The 19206-nt window shown below is 45.4% G+C and overlaps 1 protein-coding gene across 1 annotated transcript in view; it reads left to right on the top strand.

Annotated features, from left to right (window-relative positions):
• The window catches only part of CPNE3 (copine 3), a 38650-nt gene extending 23401 nt beyond the window's left edge, over positions 1-15249 (top strand). The window contains exons 8-16 of the mRNA XM_033126013.1: positions 631-729; positions 3239-3325; positions 3967-4026; positions 4526-4659; positions 8520-8574; positions 8653-8704; positions 11410-11543; positions 12618-12854; positions 14220-15249. Of these exons, the coding sequence (XP_032981904.1) occupies positions 631-729; positions 3239-3325; positions 3967-4026; positions 4526-4659; positions 8520-8574; positions 8653-8704; positions 11410-11543; positions 12618-12854; positions 14220-14330 (969 nt within the window). The 3' untranslated portion in view covers positions 14331-15249. The remainder of the gene's footprint in view (positions 1-630; positions 730-3238; positions 3326-3966; positions 4027-4525; positions 4660-8519; positions 8575-8652; positions 8705-11409; positions 11544-12617; positions 12855-14219) is intronic.
• The last annotated feature ends 3957 nt before the right edge of the window (positions 15250-19206 follow it).

Genomic DNA, 19206 nt, shown 5'->3' with positions numbered 1-19206 from the left:
GAGAGCCGCAGGGAAGGCCAGACTTCATCTGTCTCATGTGGTCAGAGTAACTCTGACCCAGCACGGATGCCTCCTCAGTGGGTTCTCTCTTCCTGGCATTTCCTTGTTCACTGCAGGGCTCAGAGCTGCAGATCTCCCTTGTCATGTGCGATGAGCCTTTCCAGATGCAGGAATGGAATACAGTTTCCGTAATGCTTAACTCATCTGTAATTGAATTGTGCAAGTTTTAGCTGCCCAGGAAACTGACTTCCTTTCTTCCTCCAGATAATGGCTTTTGGCCACTGAGCAGGGGTAACAAGGTAAAGAAATGGGTGAGAAAGAGGCGTCATTCCATTTTGATTTCATCAACCTTTGCAATGGGCTTGATAGAGGAATTAGAAACTGTTTAAGGTGGAATTGAACAGTATTTGTTTTTCCTCTGCCTGTGATCTGCCCTAGAACCCATCCCAAGGATAGCTGGAGTTTAAGAGGCTTTCAGCATTGATTTCCCGGGAAGTAGTTCCTGCTTCTCCAAGTAGGACTGCATAGTAAAGGTTTTTCACTTATTCTGACTAGAAGGGCACTTCTTGGTAAGTCCTTTTACACACAAGTGTGCTGATTTTTATATATTGCTGTTACACTTCATTCTAGGTGGAGTGCTATGACTATGACAATGACGGATCACACGATCTCATTGGCACATTTCAGACCACCATGACCAAACTGAAAGAAGCCTCCAGGAGCTCACCGGTGAGCTGCCTCTGTTGTCTGAATGTACCTGACACTTGGACCATGTCGCCACGTCACCGTTCCTTACGTTTTCCCCTTGGTATCGCAGATAGTTGACCCTGTTCTCACTCTATGCCACAGAATGCTCGGGAACTGGTCTAGTACTCACATGATCCAAAATTCATTCCGGGGTGTGAGTTTGCATTAATATTTACCGGTCTGGTTTTCTTGGCTTTAGACAACAAAGGTGGTTTAACTGAAAATCCTTTGTTTTAAAGTATTTGGCATTTCATTGGTCACAATACTAAATATCCACAGCACTGGCTAAATACCTGGGTGTGAACTGTGCACATGGCTACAGCCAGCCTGTCCTTACCCATGTATGTGTCCTTATCCATGGGACGGCTGAAACGCATGGCTGTGCTACTTCAGATTAGGGCGTATTAGGCTGCCATCTGAGGGCATTAATTTTGGTAGGATCATTTGTCTGCCTTCACTACATTCACTTCATTACTTAGCATCCCAACATATTTCTAACAGTGCCTCTGAGACTGTTCTGTCTGAGCCAACGTGGCTAAAACCCGTTCCAGAGCGTTTTGTAAGTAAAACTTTAAATTGCTTCCATGTTATTAATATTTACCTTTCTAGTTTGAGGTAAGTTGTTAATTCCCTTTATAGCTGTCTTAGAATAATATGAGTGTTTATTAGCTGCTCAGAGACCTGGATAATGCTCATGTATATATAGCATTTCTTTTGAAAATACAGCCATGGAGTTTCAGAGGTAAGAAGGTCGGGTGAGAAGGTCTGTTTCGCCTCGTAATGTAGGGGAGGTGACCTAAAAGAAGATGCTGATGGTTTCAGATCAAAACTGAAAACCTAAATTAATAAACTTATGAGCCATTTGCTTTAACTAATTGGGAGAAATGAGTTTTAAACCAACAGAGGGACTAGAATTTTCAGTGGGTCACGTAGAGATGTCCAGTCTGCCCTGCTCTGTGGTCACGAAGCCCAGGAATGAGAAGCAGCCTTGACAGAGATGCTGGTGGGACCTGAGGGTTTTCAAATCCCACCTGTGGTTTAAATGCTGAGGCTGAATTGGTTTGGACTTAACAGTCTTTGGCTTAAAACAACAGCAAATTTTGGCTATGAATATTCCATTTCAAGATTGTTTTTTTAAGGCAGAACTAATGGAAAATGGTGAAGACGTGAACGTTTAAACTAAAGCAGGCCATGGAAAAGAACTAAATGTGTGGAGTGGTCTGGATTGTTGTTTCACTGGCTTCAGTCTGTTATTTTCCAGAATGAGTAAATGGCCTTCTTTTAGAAGACACCGAACTCACAACTAACTATAATACTCTATGGGTCATGCAAAGTTTCCTAAATCTGGCTCAGCTGTGCCAGGAAGGCTTCTCCTGTTGCTGCGGTGCCCAGGCCTGCCCGGCCCTGTTTTCAGAGGCAGGGCTGGGCCCCGGCATCTCTGCACTGGGTGCCTAGTTGGGCTCCTGCCCTGAAGCGCTCTGCGACAGTGCGGGACATGAGGGGTAACGCAGCTGCGGCCAGTGAGAATTCGGGGGCGGGGGTGTGCATTTCTGCATCCCACACAGTCACTCACTAGTGTTTATGATGATGGCTGAGACCGTGGGCCATCAAGGACTGTAACTTTATTTTGTTTTGTAGCATTGGATCACATGTGCTTTTTAATGTTGGATTCTGAGAAAGTTTTCATAACTCTGTCTGGGGTACATAGTTGCTTTCTGTTTACCAGAAGAGGCGACTCATCCATAGTCACTGAGGTTCCATTATATTCTAATGATTAGGTAAAACAGTGAGAATTTGAAGATGTCACGTGGGGTCATTACACCCTAGGTATGAAAAAAATAAAGTGAAACAATTGAGGATAAAACAGAGCATGCCACTAAGTTTTACATGGCTGAAGAAGTTTAAGGAGTGGGTGGAGAGTAGAGAAGACCAGAACCGTAGTTGGTGTTACAGACAGGACGACTTGAGCCGAGCCTTACCAGTCGGTCACAGGTGGACAGGAAGTGGGAAGGAAGACCAGTCTGTCTGGGCAGGAACAACACTGAGGAGAAGGTGTGAGACACTGGATCTGTTTCTAACACTGGATCTGTTTCCCAGTGGAAAGGGCTTCACATACTTCTGTTTTTTGATAGTAGGTTTTTTTCTTCTTTTCTAAGCAGCGTATTTTTGTTCTTTGTGAAGGTAACAACCAGACGTAATATTTTATTTCCTTTATTGTAAAGAAGAAAGATTATTACTTGGAGCATTTTCAAGGAAATGTATACTCAGGAACTATTTTAAAAGCTATATAATTTAGAAGTGCCTTTTGGAAATTTCAGTGATAAATATTTCACGTACTTAATGTGTTATGTCATTGTTTCAAAGTTGTAACAGATCTGTATTAGTGGGTGGTTTGATTCTAAGAAAAAAGTCATTCATTTAAATTCACATTTCTAATTCGGCATTTCTAATATTGGTAGTGAGAATTAAAATTTGGCTTTTCTTCCTACAGATTGAATTTGAATGCATAAATGAAAAAAAGAGACAAAAGAAGAAGAGCTACAAGAATTCAGGTGTCATCAGTGTGAAACAATGTGAGGTTAGTTGATCTCGACCACTTGTAGTGTAATGAGATCACACTTCCAGTTCTTCTATCAGTGTTTTATATCAAATAAACACTTGACTTTTGGGTAGTTGAAAATTATAGGAGCCTCTGGGCATTTTAGGGAAAAGAAGAGAGTAGGAAACAGTAGAGAAATCTTTCAGATAACTTCCAAAGTTTGACAATGTTTTAGCAAAGGACAAAGAATGTTCAAGTTTTCCATTACGTTGGAAATAGGAGCACTGAGGTATTTTCCCAGTGCGTTTGTGGAAATGACGTTATGAGAGTGGAAGGGAAGGTCTAAGAGGTTTCTTACAACTAACAAGCAGGTTTTTAAAGCACCTTGATCATTATGCTTATTCAAGCTCTCCATGTATTAGACTCATTGTTAGTTTCTTAAAACTTAAAGTGGGTGTATTTCCTCTTTGGCCCTTAGTATTTGAATCTGAACACTGCCGTGATTATCGTGAAGTAAAATCTTCCAGATTCGTGACATGTAGGGCGGGGCCTTCCACACATTCAGGGGAGGTGTCCACGTGTATCATGTTCTGTTCCGTTTATAAAGTGTTTGCCACAGAGCTCTCCGTCGGCTTTGTACGTGGGACGGTCTGATTTTGACCGCTGCTGTCTGTCTTTAGATCACAGTGGAATGCACATTCCTGGACTATATCATGGGAGGATGTCAGCTGAATTTTACTGTAAGTAACTCACTGACTTTTTCAAAGTAGGCTGTAACCTGTTGCTTTTTTCTTCCATTTTCAGTGTTTTTCCTTTTCCTGCAAAACTGACTTTGTGATGAAATTTACATACTCTGTTTAGTATGGTCTCCTTACACATAGGATCCAGGTACATCATGAAGCCTGCAACTTTGCTGATAAGATCTGTTCCTTCTGACAGAAGCGGATGTGTACAAATCAGTGGTTGTCGTGCAGCAATTTAAATAATAAAAAGCGCCAAACAGACGTACAGAAACAAGTCGGATGTCTAAAGTCATGGGTGTACTAATTCATGATTGAAGACATCCAGGAAATAGGCTGCGAAGGCTTCAATTGTTTGAGTGTGGAAATACCTGCATGTCAGGCATTTGCTAGGAAGCAGAGCCGAGCGCGGGGGGACGTCTGTGACTCAGCTGTCGGTCTGGATGTCAGCACAGGCGTCCCGCCTTCACCAGCGGGGGTGTCGGTGTCGTCCTTGCAGGTGGGGGTGGACTTCACTGGCTCCAATGGAGACCCCCGGTCTCCTGACTCCCTTCATTACATCAGCCCCAACGGCGTGAATGAGTACCTGACCGCCATCTGGTCTGTGGGCCTGGTCATTCAGGACTATGATGCGTGAGTATGGCTTCTCCTCCTTCCCCGAAAGGGCAGTTTCTGTCTCACCTGCTTGTCCTCGGGTAGAATTGGTGGGCATAGGCTGCTGGGGGGGTAGCCTTCAACCTGAAATTTCTCATCTTACCTTGTCTGTTTTCCTCTCTGTGGCAGTCGTGGTGTTTACCTTTGACCTCTGATCATGGTCTGTGGTCACCCACAATGTATTACCTAGAAGGTGCTCCTGTGTCTTTGATCTAGTTTCCTTGGGGTTTACTCATTAGGGAAAAGTTATCTGTGAGACTGAAGTCCAGACAACACTTTCTGTAAACACTCGTAGACTCTATTCCTTAACACATCTATTTCCTTGGCAGTCATTGTCAAATTATTTTCTTCATGGTGACTTTGAACAACTGTCAAAGGATAACTTGACCTAATTACTATAAAATATTTTCAATGAATTCTCAATGAATAGATTTTGAATAGATTTAAATAGGTCCTTTTGAAGATTTACAAAACAATAGAAAATATATCCGCATTCCTAAGTTTTTGTTCTGGATCTGTTAGGGCACAATCTAAAATTTTACTTGTTTTTACCTATTATTTTATGATAAAAGCCCTTGATGGAGCTTTTCATTAATTTGTTATGCCATTTAAAGAGGTGAAATTTTCAGGTAAATGCAATCAAATCTAAAGCAAAGTGGCAATTCCAATATCAGCGTAATAAAATTTAAGGCAAAACTCAGTCAATATAATAAAAAATTACTTTGTAGGATACTGTTGTATAATCTAATATGAAAAATAACCATAGACATGTTTAATAACAGAGTGCCAAAGTGTTTCCATTGAAAATAGCTAGAAATATAGTAAAAATTTCAAAGTAACACAGTTAAAATGGTGCTCATATAAAGAGTAAAAAATTTAGAGGTTATTTTCTCACACTGCCCCACCTGGAAGTTAAGAACAAAAGCAGAACTGAAGAAAATTTACCATATGGAAATAAAAAAACAAATTTAAGTGGCTCTTAGATCAAAGAGGAAATTGAAGTGTAATGATACTCTAGAAATAAAGAGTAATGAGAAGACTAATGGTGCTGTCTTTATAGAGGAGAATGTCTGGCTTTACATGCTTGTATTTTTAAACAAGAAGAATAAATGCGCTGGCTTTTCAATAAAATAAAATGAAAGATTAGGAAGAAGAAATAAAGACCTAACATAATGGTAGTGGATTCCACGTGTGTGTGAGCTGCTCGGTGTCAGGGACAATTTCAAGGACTTCGTATGTGGTATTCAGCTAGCCCTCATACTTGCTATGAGGTAGGGACTGTCACCCTCTGCCCTGGACAGGGAACACTGAGGCTGGGGTCCAGTCACTCATCCAGGGTCGCTCCCTGGTACCTGACAGGCAGCGTGAGCCTGAGCGGTGCGGCTCCAGATGTGCTCCACAGCTATACTATGCTATATGCCCTCTAAAGTGGTTTTAAAAATCCACCAAATTATTACATTAAATGAAGAGATGATTCTTTCCAAGTCCAGCAAAACTGAGACAAATCTTTGTCAACACTGACCGCCATGAAAGAGAGAAAACACACATTGAATATTAGTAATGAGACAGAGATTATCAGCATAAATTCAGGAAAAAACATTAAAAACCATAGGTTAATACTCTACAAAACTTGATGCTGTCACATTGGAAAATCTGGAGTACAGAATGACTTTTTAGGAAGCTTTAACTTACCAAAGTTGACTCAGAGGCGGGAAACTGGAACAGAGCAGGGCCCATGAGCGGAATGGGACAGCTGCCCGTGAATTCTCGCAGACCTGTAAGGAACGGATTCAAACCAAGTAAACAGAGTGGACTATGAAGGGGTGAGCGTTCAGAAAGGTGGTCAGATGCAACATAAAATTAAAGATCAACAATTTCTTACTGACCAGCAATCACCGATTCAAGGAGTTACGATAAAAGAGCACACAACTCATGATACAGTAAAGACCGAGAGTGAATTCTGGTAGAGGTCTAGGATCCTTAGTGAGGGAAAACTGCAGAATTGTACCGAGCGACGAAGACAGAAACTTGTTTAAATGGAAATATATACCACAATTCTAGACAGGCAGATTTCATAATGATGTAAGATGGAAAATTTCTCCCTAAAGTAATCAGTTGTAATCAAAATTGCAATGGAAGCCTGACGAAATGATTCTTAAAAATTTCTAGAAGTGAAAATGAATCAGGATAGCCGAGAATTTTTTCAGGAAACAAAAAGGAAAGGGGAATTTGTTCTAGTAGATAGGAAAACAGTTTAAAGCTGTATTAGTTACGATTACAGAACTGTACATGACAGTGGAACAAAACAAGAAGCCTAGAAACAGACCCATGTGTGTGACGTTAGTCTCTGATAGAGGTGCCGTGTTGTGGGAAAGGATTGTAACAGCTGTCAGACTGGACAGGACCTGAATTTGGGTCCCTGACTCAGACCTGTAGGTTAGGATACTGTTCTGTATAAATTACAGACAAGACCGCTGAAGTGGACACTCAGAACCAAAGTGGTTTGGACAGAATAGAGGTTTATTCCTCTTTCATGGTGAATGTGCAGAGGTGAGTAGTTCAGGGCTCATAGGCCACTTCTGCCCATGTCAACCCACAGTTCCACCCCGGGGAGCTGCTGTGACTCATCTTGTCCAGCAGCAGGAGAGGAGAGGGGACCCGCCATGCGGGGGCTGTCACTTCTGCTCACAACCCCTTGGCCAGCGCCCGGCCACCGGCCACCGGGCCACGTGCAGCCCAGAGGGACGGGGTAGAGCTGTGTGGCCTGTGGCCGGGTGTCCTGTTACTGCAGGGAGAGAATGGGTATCCGTGGAGAGTGGCGTTTTCTGCTTCACACCCTCCTCCAGAACTTTCCAGATGAAACAGGCATTTAATATCAAAACCAAACCTTGGAAGTTCTGGGAGAAGACACATGTGAATTGTTTACAGTACCGCAGTGAGATCAGGCCTTTTAGCAAGACAGCAGAGGCAGAGATGATGAAAGAATTGTTATTTGTTCACAGTTATTAATGTTAAAAACTATAAAAGGAAAGATATTTTAAATAAAATTAAAGAGATTATAAACGAGGAAAAATATTTCGGACATATATGACATAGGTTCTAGCCTCAATGCGAAAAGGACCATTAAGAATTAATATAAGAAAGAATATCCCCATTAGGAAAATGAGCATGTCCATCCTGGTGGTTTGGGCAGGACACTGGGTGTCTCAGACGGGGGCAGTACCCACGCAGTGGGACCCTCGGGACCTGCCACTCACAAGAGCTATGTGTTCAGGCTCAACTCCCTCATCCCGAAACCACTGGGGCCAAATACTCACACATATTGCTGCAGAAACATGAGAGTTTTATATGTGGCATTTGACCAGGTTTCTGTACCCAAGTGTGTGAATTTTCATATTATGTGGCGAGGTTAAAGGCTATAAATAACCCCAGCTTAGTTGAGCTCAGGTTTTACTGTCACATGAATTTGTGGAAAACTGATGAAAAACCTTGTGGTCTTTAGGGCTTAATGGATTTATCTACATATTTATTCAATGAAATAATATACAGTATTTAAGTGGAAAAGGACATGTTATAAAATGTGATTGTAAACTCCATTTTTATAATCATATAGACATTTTTCTCCCTCAATGGACATAAAATATTTTGAACGAGAATTGCCAAATATTAACATTTTTTTTCTCTGGCAGTTATTATGGGTAATCTTTGTTTTATCTTTATATATTTTTAAGGATTTTAAATTTACAAAGTAAGCTGATACTGGTTTTATTATGAGTAAAGATAAAACTCTTTCTATTTTGAAAAAACGATCTTTTACTTATTTCAAATTTTCTTTTTAGCGATAAGATGTTTCCAGCTTTTGGTTTTGGCGCTCAGGTACCTCCTCAGTGGCAGGTAAGAAGGAATGCCATTTTTAGATTTGTCTCCTACAAAAGCAAAACCAGCCTCTTCAGCTCTCTTTGCTCTTTTCAGGTTTCGCACGAATTTCCCATGAACTTTAATCCATCCAACCCCTTCTGTAACGGTGAGTGAGAAACACCCACGGAGAGTGTCAACTGAAAGCCTCACTGGTGTTTGTTACTTGCTTTGTTCTTGTGATTTAAAACTACTCAGTTCACGCTCTAGGTTTCTCTCTGTGACGTATTTCCCTTCTGCCGAATGGAGCAGAGCTGCACCAGCTGGTGGTTAGAGTGGTCACATAACGTGGGGAGGAAGCTTGCAGGCCAGGCTCCTCCCCCTTCCGAGGTCTAACAGAGCAGAAGAATGCTCATAAAAATAGTCATACTGTTTTCACATATAAGCTGACTTTAAAAGGAAGCTTCAATGAAACGAGTAATTTGGTATACGGATCTTTTGACGCTCTTCTCAGAGTAGCAGTCACTCTGTACGAGAAAAAGGTGTCCAGCTTCGAATTCCTTGTCACTCAAACGTATTCTGTGGCAGGTGGGCCGGGCTCAAGGAGCAAAGGATCACAGCATTTGTGTTTCATTCTTTTTCCTTATATTTTTCAAATATCCAAGAGCTTCCTCCTTTTTACCCTTTGAGCAATTAACCAAAAATGCGGAATCTCCACAAAGTTTATAAGCTTGGAGGAGGAAGAGGAGGTGAGACAGCGGCTTACCAATGCAGACAGCCGATGTCCCTCAAAGGCCCCCTGACAGTTACAGAACGTGCGCGTTTCTAACAGAAGGGCTGGTCCTGTCCTCGCCTCTTCCTAAACAGCATTCACAAGGTGGAAACACAGACATTCTGTTGGGAGACTTTGTATCACGGTTTTCTCCTATTTCCTGAACGCTTTTCCACACCGAATCCGTGTCCCTTTGATGTACTTCCAGTGGCTGGTGGTGGCTTTTTTTATCCGGACCCATTTGAAACTGGGAATATTACTCTTTTCAAGAACTGTGTTTTGTGCTTATGATGACACTGGAACAGTTTTTGGAATTTGTAATTAGGTTTCATTTAGTGCCAATGGGTATGGGTGACTTATACCATGTGACAATTCATTTTAGACGTTCATTTGCTCTGATAATATGGGCCCATCTTTGGGCTGCCATCAAGTGCAGCTTTTCGACTTTTGGTTTAGTCTGGAAAAAGGAGTCTGTTTGGTTTTAGACAAAGGAGATACTGTACAGAAAAAATACAGCCCATTTGAGGGCCGGGAAGTGGACTCCCCTTTTTGTAATCCCTGATTTATTTGTCCAGAAAAAACGTGTCTCGTTTGTTCTTGTAATGCAAAGGATTTTGGTGTAATTCTGTTTCAGTGGAGGAACTGACGGCAATTGCTATTTGTGAAGCAATTTAACTCATAGTTTGTATGCCTTCAGATTGAAAAGCAAGCTAAGATGACAGACGTAGAAGAAAATATTCTTGCTGCGGTTTGGACTCAGTTTTTCTGCAGCATATATCGTTGCAGTAAGATATCACTGCAGTAAGACCCCACTGCTGGCCTCTGCTGATGCTATTTTTGTTACGGTTGGACTGACTGCTAGTCACGGCCTCACCTTATGATGTAAAATGAGCTCGAGGTGTGACTGTTACATTTGCAAAGGTTGGTCACGAGACCACTTATCCCTGAGTTCAAAGTGCTGATGGGAACTCTGCAATTGGCAGAGGAGACAGTCGTGTGAAGCTCTGAAACCAAGGACATGCTGCTCTCCTTGACCTCGGCTCTGTTGCACATTTTGAAGCAGGAAGCCTGTTGGGTTTGCATTAACCATCTCTGGCAGCAGGCTTCCTTGGTCTCAGCATGTTGTGGGGGTTTCTAGAGAACCCCCAGCACCCAACCATGTGGGGCTCGCTAACGTCTGGGCAGCTTCAGCAGCTGCACATGTGACACATAAGTTTCGTCCCAGTACTTGTTCCAGGAATGTCGTTCGACTTTCACCAAGCCGTGCTGTTAGGACAGCCTCCCGAGCCCAGTGACCTACTTTATGTCCCTCTTCCAGTGGCTGGGCCACAGCGCTGCTCTGTTTCTTCTCCGTCTGGGACTCAGGCTGGGGAGCAGCTGCTGTCGGGATGTGCTGCTCCCACGCACAGGGAGAGCGCGAGGTCGCTGGTGGAAGCAGGCAGTGGGTCGGCTTAGACGTGGTGGCGCATCCGCGGGAGTGTGGTGGTCAGAGCTAGTCAGGGGGCCCTGCCCAGGCTCCCCCTGCCGAGCACCCGCAGGCCCGGCAGGGCCCAGAACCCCACGCGTCACGGTTTGTGCAGCAGAAGCGGTACTGGACTCGGGAGCGAACACGTGGGACTGCAGCCCACCACCACACGTAACCTCCGCGTCACTGAGCCAACCCTCGACTAGAGTGGACAGTGGGTTCACGCCAGCTGGCACTTCTCTGGCTATGTGTGCAACGTTTTTCCATTCAGTCAGTAACTTTTTCTTACCTCTTGATGTCAGTTGTATGATGCAGCATCTTGTCTTTTTCCATCAGAATCTCATTCCTAAAACACATCAAAATTAAGCACTATCATAATCCTACTATGGATTAATGAATCATTTGGCTGAGATGAAAATAAATGCCTTCTGGGGGAGGGCAGCATTCATAGGTCGGGGATGGAACCCAGCTGTGGCATTTTGTGATCCACACGCAGCTCAGAGCAACTCTCGGAGGTGGACGTTTGACTGTTTAAAGCACTGCATGTGGATATATACGTATAATAAAGTAGCTGGCATAGGGACTAATGAGCATTTGAACTGTGCCTGAGAATCTGAATGCTGCTTGTCTCTTCTAGGAATCCAGGGCATTATAGAGGCGTATCGGGCCTGCCTGCCTCAGATAAAGCTCTATGGACCAACCAATTTTTCTCCAATCATCAATCATGTGGCCAAGTTTGCTGCTGCTGCCGCTCAGCAGCGGACAGCTTCTGTAAGTGCCCTATCGCTGGGGGCAGGGGCCAGGGGTGGGCTCTGTGTGGCTGCCAGTGCCGCTCTGCTATGGATTTGGTCTGGCCAGAGACAGACACAACGTGCAGTAATGGCAGCCATCCTTGGTTTGGGAGTAACATCTGCGGTCGTTGAATTAGTGATCATTAAGAACAAGACAAGAACAAAACAGCCCTTACACCGGGAGTCTCTTCTCTGTCTTTTGAATTAAATTTTTAGATAGGTTCTACCCTCAAAAATGGCTTTTGTCTACCTTTTTGGAGGCAGACCTAACAAATGAAGGCTTGAAGAGACTTACCAGGCCAGCTGCTGTTGCAGAATTACTTCCCGTAGTAAGAAGGAGTGAATTAGACACCATCACCTGGTGACCCTTGGATGCCAACACTCTCCTAGCTTCAGCATTCTCAGAAGGCAGGCAGGAATACGACGTCAGACAGCTGCTGAAGGAATGAGATAAGGTGATTCCTCAGCCCGAGTACACACACAGCACGTTAGCTGCCATTACAAATCTAATTCCCATCCTAGACTTGAATGACCCAAAGATGGAGTCACAACTCCATGTGATATTTTATCACTTTCTAAAAAGGTTTATCAGAGACGACAGAAATGAGAAAGAGCCCCCCCAACCTGCCAAACCATATGCATTTTTTAGAAGTACATTTTAGTTTGATAAACAATTCTCCTTCTACCATATTCGATCTTTTAAGAACAGAGTTGCCACTTGCTCCCGTTATTGCTATTTCGACATTTAATATTTTAGTTAAGTCAACGTGTTTATATCTATGTTTACAAAAAGTCTAATCTTTGACATTTTGACGTCTTGATTGCATGGATTTATGCCAACCCTATTTTGTGGTCTGTTGTACTTTTAATGAATCTGCAGTTTTTCTATCAGGAGATCCCCTTGTCATCAGACAATCTTAGAATATTGTAAGTAGATGGGAAGGAAAATGAGCGAGAAAGACTAAGCGCCTCATGGAGCTGGAGGTGTCCTCAGCCATCGCTTTTATTGTTCGGAGTTGCACCTGCTCAGTGGACGCCCTTTCTTTCTCGGCAGCAATACTTTGTGCTCCTCATCATCACCGACGGTGTGATCACGGACCTCGACGAGACCAGACAGGCTCTGGTTAATGCCGCCAAGCTGCCCATGTCGGTCATCATCGTCGGGGTGGGCGGTGCTGACTTCAGCGCCATGGAGTTTCTCGACAGTGACGGGGGCAGTCTGCGCTCCCCGTCGGGGGAGGCGGCCATCAGAGACATCGTCCAGTTCGTGCCTTTCAGACAGTTCCAGAATGTGAGTACAGCTGCTCCTGGTCCTGGGGCACGCGACGGCGTGGCCAGTCCACAGCCAACGAGTGGAGTGGTGTCGGGGGCAGACGATGGGGGAGTTTTCCATTTGAAGAGCCCTGGTTAGATCGGGCATTTGTGCGTCAGGCTGAGACTTGTGTGCCTCTCGCAGCCTGTGTGATAAACTGTTAAACCGGTGCTGTTGTGAACGTCTTAAGACATAGGTCATCTTTACTTACGTGACAACAAAAATGCTATACAAGTATGTGGTGAATACCAAACTGGAAGCTGATTTGATTCAAGTCTCTTAGGAGATGGTTTTACCCAGTTTACTCCAATGGTGACATCTTGTAAAACTGGCACCGCATCACATCACGATGTTGACACTGGGACACAGTCAGGGGCCCTCATCACCGGATCCCCAGGTCACCCTTTCCTAGCCACACCGCGTCCATCCCACCTTCTTCCTCTCGTAAGCCCCGGCAGCTAATCTCCTTTTGTCATCTCAACCATACATAGTAGGGAAGTGGCATCAGACAGTGTGGAACCCTGGGGATTGGCCTCTGCACTCGGCGTACGTCTGGACAATCACCCCCACTGCTGCACGTGCCCCTTTTTATCGCTGAGCACTGTTGCAAGCTCGGGTATGCAGGGTGACCCCGGTGGTGTCCAGTTTTTGTCTGTCCTGTACAGGCTGCTGTGAACATTGTGCACAGGTTTTTGTCTGAACCTGTTTTATTTCTCCGGGATAAGTACCAGAAGTACAGTTCTGGGTCGAATGGCCGTTGAGGGGTGGGGTTACGAAGCGGGAACATCAGGGGTCTTTGTGGTGATGAGACAGTTGTGTATCTCGATTGCGGTGGAGGTTACACAGGTCTACCCAGATGATGAAGTTACACACACACACACACACACACATACACACACACACACACACACACACACACGAGTGCGTGTGGGACAGGTGAAACCTGAGTGAGGGCTGTGACCTGTTCCAGTGTCAGTGTCCTGGTTTTGATGTGGTTCTATACTTAGAGAAGGTGCTAAGTTCGGAGGAAACTGGGTAAAGGGGACATAGGACCTCTGCATTATTTTTGCAACTTCCTGTGTACCTATAATTATTTCAAAATAAAAAAAAATGTGAAAAGTAATACCGAGTGAATGAAAGACCCACATTTAAGGTAAAATCATCACCTCAGGAAGGAGTGTGACACCTGCTGGCGGGGTAGTAAAGCATTACTGGGCTCATTGTGGTCCCCGGCAGTGCCCAAGGCGGTTACGGGCCTGGGGCCTGGGGCTACCGCTTCTCACTGCCCGCAGAGGTCCCCGTGGTCTCCAGCGCGGCTGAGTCGCCCTACTCTGTCGTCCACAGGCTCCCAAGGAAGCGCTGGCCCAGTGTGTCCTGGCGGAGGTGCCGCAGCAGGTGGTCGGCTACTTCAACACCTACAAGCTCCTTCCGCCCAACAGCTCCGCTGCCAAGTGACAGCCAGCCTCCTGCCCCGCGGGAGGCCCGGCCCACGTGCCTCCACCGCGGCATTTACGCGCAAACACACTTCTCTACGGCCTGTATCTACTTAAAGCATTCTTTGTATACTTTCTTCGGAGGAAAATGCAGTTAATCTTTGCCCAATCAATTCGGTGACTGCTAGTGATTTATAGTACTTGCAATGAGGCTGTCTGGGTGAGAAGCTGGCGTGGGGAAAGCCGGGTTTGTGGGGACTGTCTTCTCCCAGGAGATGAAAAGGCCGTGTGCGGCGTTTGCCACAAAGAACAAGGACTTGGGGATGACGCGATCTCAGGTTGCTGTGCTTGGCCAGCTCCAGGCAGTGTGTGTGCTACAAGCCAGCGTCCGTGCTGGTGACAAGAGCTTCTCAAGGCAGATGGTACTGACTGTCCCTGGAAGGGCTGAGCGCTTTTCCATGGGCTCCAAGCACCCCACGCGGCCTGAGTGGGGCTGCAGCCCAGCCGGCGCGGCTGCACCGCCGAGCACCCGCCAGGACTCGGGGAGGCGCTGCACAGGAGCGGGGCTCACACCGGGTCTCCCAGTGCAGCCTGCAAGGCGGGGCCTCCCGGGGCAGCCGTTCCTGCCCGCGTCCCCGTCGTCCCCTGCGGAATACTGCGCACGCCCACACACTGCCCGCCCACAGGTGGCAGCGAGTCCTAGGCCCCACGTTATGTTAATTGGAGTTTGTTACAGTGCTGAGGCCGCTTCTTCCAGGAAGGCTATGAGGACCAAACACAGAAGGGGAAACAATCCCATTTCCTTTTTACTAACGATAGACGACTTGTTAAGAAAAGGCAATTTTTATACTTTCCTTGCTAAGGCCCCACACATTGATTTGTGCGTTTCTACAGTCATGTAGACATTTTTTTTGGTAACATTTTTCGTTTGACTCTTACACTCATGATAGTGGTTCTCTACGCCTCAAAACCACATCTTACATTTTAATTATGTGCTATTTCCTAAGCCCGGAATGCACTGTATCAATCATAAAACCTGTTATAAACTTTTAAAAAACCAACTGCTGCATTCAGAGTGGACTTTACATGCCTTTTCTTGAGTAGACGCCCCCTCCCCCCAATATGTTGCCCTGTAGAACATATTCCTTAGCAAAGCTATTACCGGAACAGACTCAGTAATGTCTTGTTGAGGACCTGTGCCAAGTCCTGTGCGTATCCATATACTGGGCAATCGTCTTGTAAGACCTTAACGGCAAAAACTGCATGTTTTTCACCTGTCCTCACAGGGATGTACCCTGTGCCGTGCTGACACGCCTTTCAGTCTGCCCGAAAACCTGCAGCACAGCTCATGTCTCTTGTTCTGTGAAATCAGTGTGTGGCTAGGGGACTTAAAACATGAGTTGCAAGTATCTTTGGTCTGATGAGATGGAATGAGTGGGCTCAGCCAAGGTCAGGCTGAGCGGGGACCTGTCTACTGCTGTGGCTGCCCGGCTGGGTGGCACAGCTGCCAGCTTCCCACTTGGCTGCCGGCCTCTGGGTGAGTGCTGCGAGGTGCCTGACCAGTCGTCTGTTGCCCTGGTACATGGCTTCAGTGGCCAAGTCACCCGACCTCAGTCGGGGGAAGAAAAATGGGTGGTTCTTCCAACAGCTGGGAGCCTTGGCTGCCTCGTGTCCTAATTTCAGTTCTCTGTGTGTGCTTGCTGACAGCACATCCATGTTGCTGTGGTTTTCAGAAGTTTCTTGTTTTAAACACATGAAGCCTTTCAAAGAAGGATTTGCACGTGTCCTCAACGCCTGGTGAGACAGACGGAGTGGAGCTCGTCGCACTTCACTGGGCCTCCTCCATCACCAGCTCCTCGCAGCACCCGAGCCTCCTGCCCTGGGCACTGGGGACGCCGGTCGTGAGTGAGTGCTTGAGTTCCTGGGCCAACTCACAGTGCTTCTGTCACCACTGTCACAGGGATTTTCTCTTCACTATTTCAGATTCCCTTTGAAAATTGGTTTATTATTATTCATTCTTCATCAGGTTCATCAGTAGATGCTGTGATTCCTAAGAACTGTGATTCCAGCAAATTAGGGTAATTGATACCTTTCTGCAGTTTTGAGTAAAGAGCATTTCCAATTTCTAAATTATTTTATAAAATTCGTATAATTTCTACGTTTCAACTCATCGCATGTTGATTTAATATTGTTTTATATTCAGATAGTCCTTTTCCCTGCTGTGCCACCATTCGTTCAAGTGCCATCAGTTCTTAAAATACATTTAAAGAAAAAAATCACCAAGCTGATGTTCACACCTCCTGTAATCAGACACAACAAGAACACACGTGGGATGGCGCTGTCTGGACAGACGCGCTGCTTCTCACGCTGGAACCGAGACGGTGGTACCTACTAGCACCGTCACCCACCTGTGCTTGGAACAGAAAGGTTCTCGGCCCGAGGTCTAGTCGGCCCGGGGCCTCACGCCCGCTCCGGTGGCCGTGCCTCCCAGCCGCCCAGGGTAGGGCAGGCCCCACGGCTGCCTTTTCCTTCTGTGCATTTCCCCTAAAGCCATCTCTAGCAAATGTCTCCCAGTCTCTGTGTGCGGTTGACAGTCATGGAAGTGGCACATAAGTGAGTTTGGCTGAAACTGCGAGAAACTATTTTGTGCTTTTTGGATGTCGTCATACTTGACAGTAAGTGTGTAAGTTACAAATATATGAACTGATGTTAAATATATCTTCCATTTGATTTCCCTTTGGATAAAGTTATTTCTTGATGTGATATAATAGTGCCTTGTTTTTATTTTTATTCTTTCTCTAAATGTTATCAAAACCAGTAGAAAAGTTAGAAATAAAGTGAATGTGGTTATTTTAGGTGACCTGTATTCCATATTTTTCTAAATTAAAGAGTTTGGGGGTTTTATTATTTTATCGGGTTTATTAATTTAAATGATATTGACTGCATTTAAGATACTTTTCTGGGTACAAGAAGGGAAAGGCAGGGTGGCCTGAGAATCTGGTGCTGATGTTTTGTGTCACATTCCCTCCGCTCCACCCTGGGGAACTGGGTCATTCATTAGCAGAATCCTGTCCGTGCCCCTTCCTGTCCGTGCCCCTTCCTGTCCATGCCCCTTCCTGTTTGGACTCTAATTAAAACCCGGCTCTCCTGAAGAACCTCTCCTCTGCCGCCCTCTCAAGTGCTGAGTTCAGTCCTGTTCCCCCACTGGGCTTGCACGCAGGTGAGCGAACTCCTTGGTCCTCTCCTGCTCAGACAACACCCGTCTCTGCAGCCCTCCAGCCTGCAGTGTCATCACTATGTTGGCTCGCTGTCCGTTCCTCCTGATCTTGTCCGCACCTTAGCTCAGCCCTGCTCCTGAGGTGAGACCCTAGACCTCATGTGTTCCCAGCAAACCCCTCCCTCATCTCAGCTTCACGTGTCCCGTTTCCCAATAACGAACGACCCCTTTCCAGCTCACTCCCTGCCGTGCCACGACTCCCAAATCATTCTCCACGGCACCGTGCATCCACTAGTGCTGCGGCCGCTCCACCTCAGTGCTGCTGCTGTGGCCCACCAGTGAGGCTTCTGCTGCTCTCCCAGTACCTCCCCCCTCCTGTTAGGCTGCACTTACTGGTTTCTTGTCCTCTTCACCCACTCGCATGTACGGTCCAAGAAATCAGGGATTCTGTTTCGTTCGTTCGCTGCTGCATCGCAGAGTCTGGAAGAGAACGTGGCATTTAGCAGGTACTCCCTAGTAGATGCGGAAATGAAAGGTCACACAGGATTTTATGATGTAGAGGAAGCAGACGAGCCTCCAGACAGAGAAATGGACACTGCCAGTGGCTCGGAGTGTTGGTTCATGTGCTGTAATAACCCTTTCATTTCCTAACTGAATCTCTACTCACTTTTACAAAAGGGATATCAGAATTCCTTGGTATTAATGGTTCCCATTCCTCTCTGTGAAATCTGTGGTTAGGCCTTTCTGAAGGATAAACTAAAGCTGGGATTTCCCGTTCTGATCTGGAACAGAAACATGGCCCCAACATGGCAGACTTGACTGTTACTTTGCTCCTTGAAATCTTGGGAAATGTGTTACCTGAAAAAGTCTTTGTTCAGGTGTCTGCTACTATTATCAGGTTAGTCCAGGATCTTCATCATTGGGAACGCTGCAGTGTTTCTGTCTTTGTGACACAGAATTTTGTTTTGTGACTGTAACTGGGGCTTGGAATAGGAATCTCTAAATTCCCTTTCAAGTCGAGGATTCTGGTGTAAACACCAGAGCCTGACTAACTCAAAGCTGATGCAAGAAGCCACATCACGAGCCTGGTTAATCAGCCTTAGCACGCACCGCGTCTGAGTCCAGTGTTACCTACCATATTTCCCTGAAAATAAGACCCAGCCAGACAGTCAGCTCTAATGTGTCTTTTGGAGCAAAGATTAATATGAGACCCAGTCTTATTTTAATATAAGGACCTTATATAAGACCGGGTCTTATATTAATTTTTGCTCCAAAGACGCATTAGAGCTGATGGTCCGGCTGGGTCTTATTTTCGGGGAAACACAGTAGGACTCCAGCCAGAGGGTCCCTGTGGCTCTGTAGCAGAACTATTGTGTGCGGTGGGCAGAGATGAGCGACTGTAAGAGGAACGCGAGGGACTTACTGTCTAGAAATATCAGGTCTTATTGATTAATGAGGCAATTTGTTTGACCTTTGAACCATGACTTCTAGTCACAAAAGCTACAGCAGGAAAAATATAGCCAGTCATAACACTCATAGAGGAAAACATGCAATTTTACTACAGTGTATGGGAAAGGTAACTAAAACATGAATTTCAAGTATCTTTGGTCTGATTAGATAGAATACATTCCTGAGCAGTGCCATGATTAATATCTTCCCAAGATTTTAGAAATTCCTCATA

The sequence above is a fragment of the Rhinolophus ferrumequinum genome, chromosome 14, assembly GCF_004115265.2.
Source record: "Rhinolophus ferrumequinum isolate MPI-CBG mRhiFer1 chromosome 14, mRhiFer1_v1.p, whole genome shotgun sequence".
Classification (NCBI taxonomy): Eukaryota; Metazoa; Chordata; class Mammalia; order Chiroptera; family Rhinolophidae; genus Rhinolophus; species Rhinolophus ferrumequinum.
The sequence above is the reverse complement of the archived record's forward strand: the minus strand, read 5'-3'. Positions and strand labels throughout refer to the sequence as shown.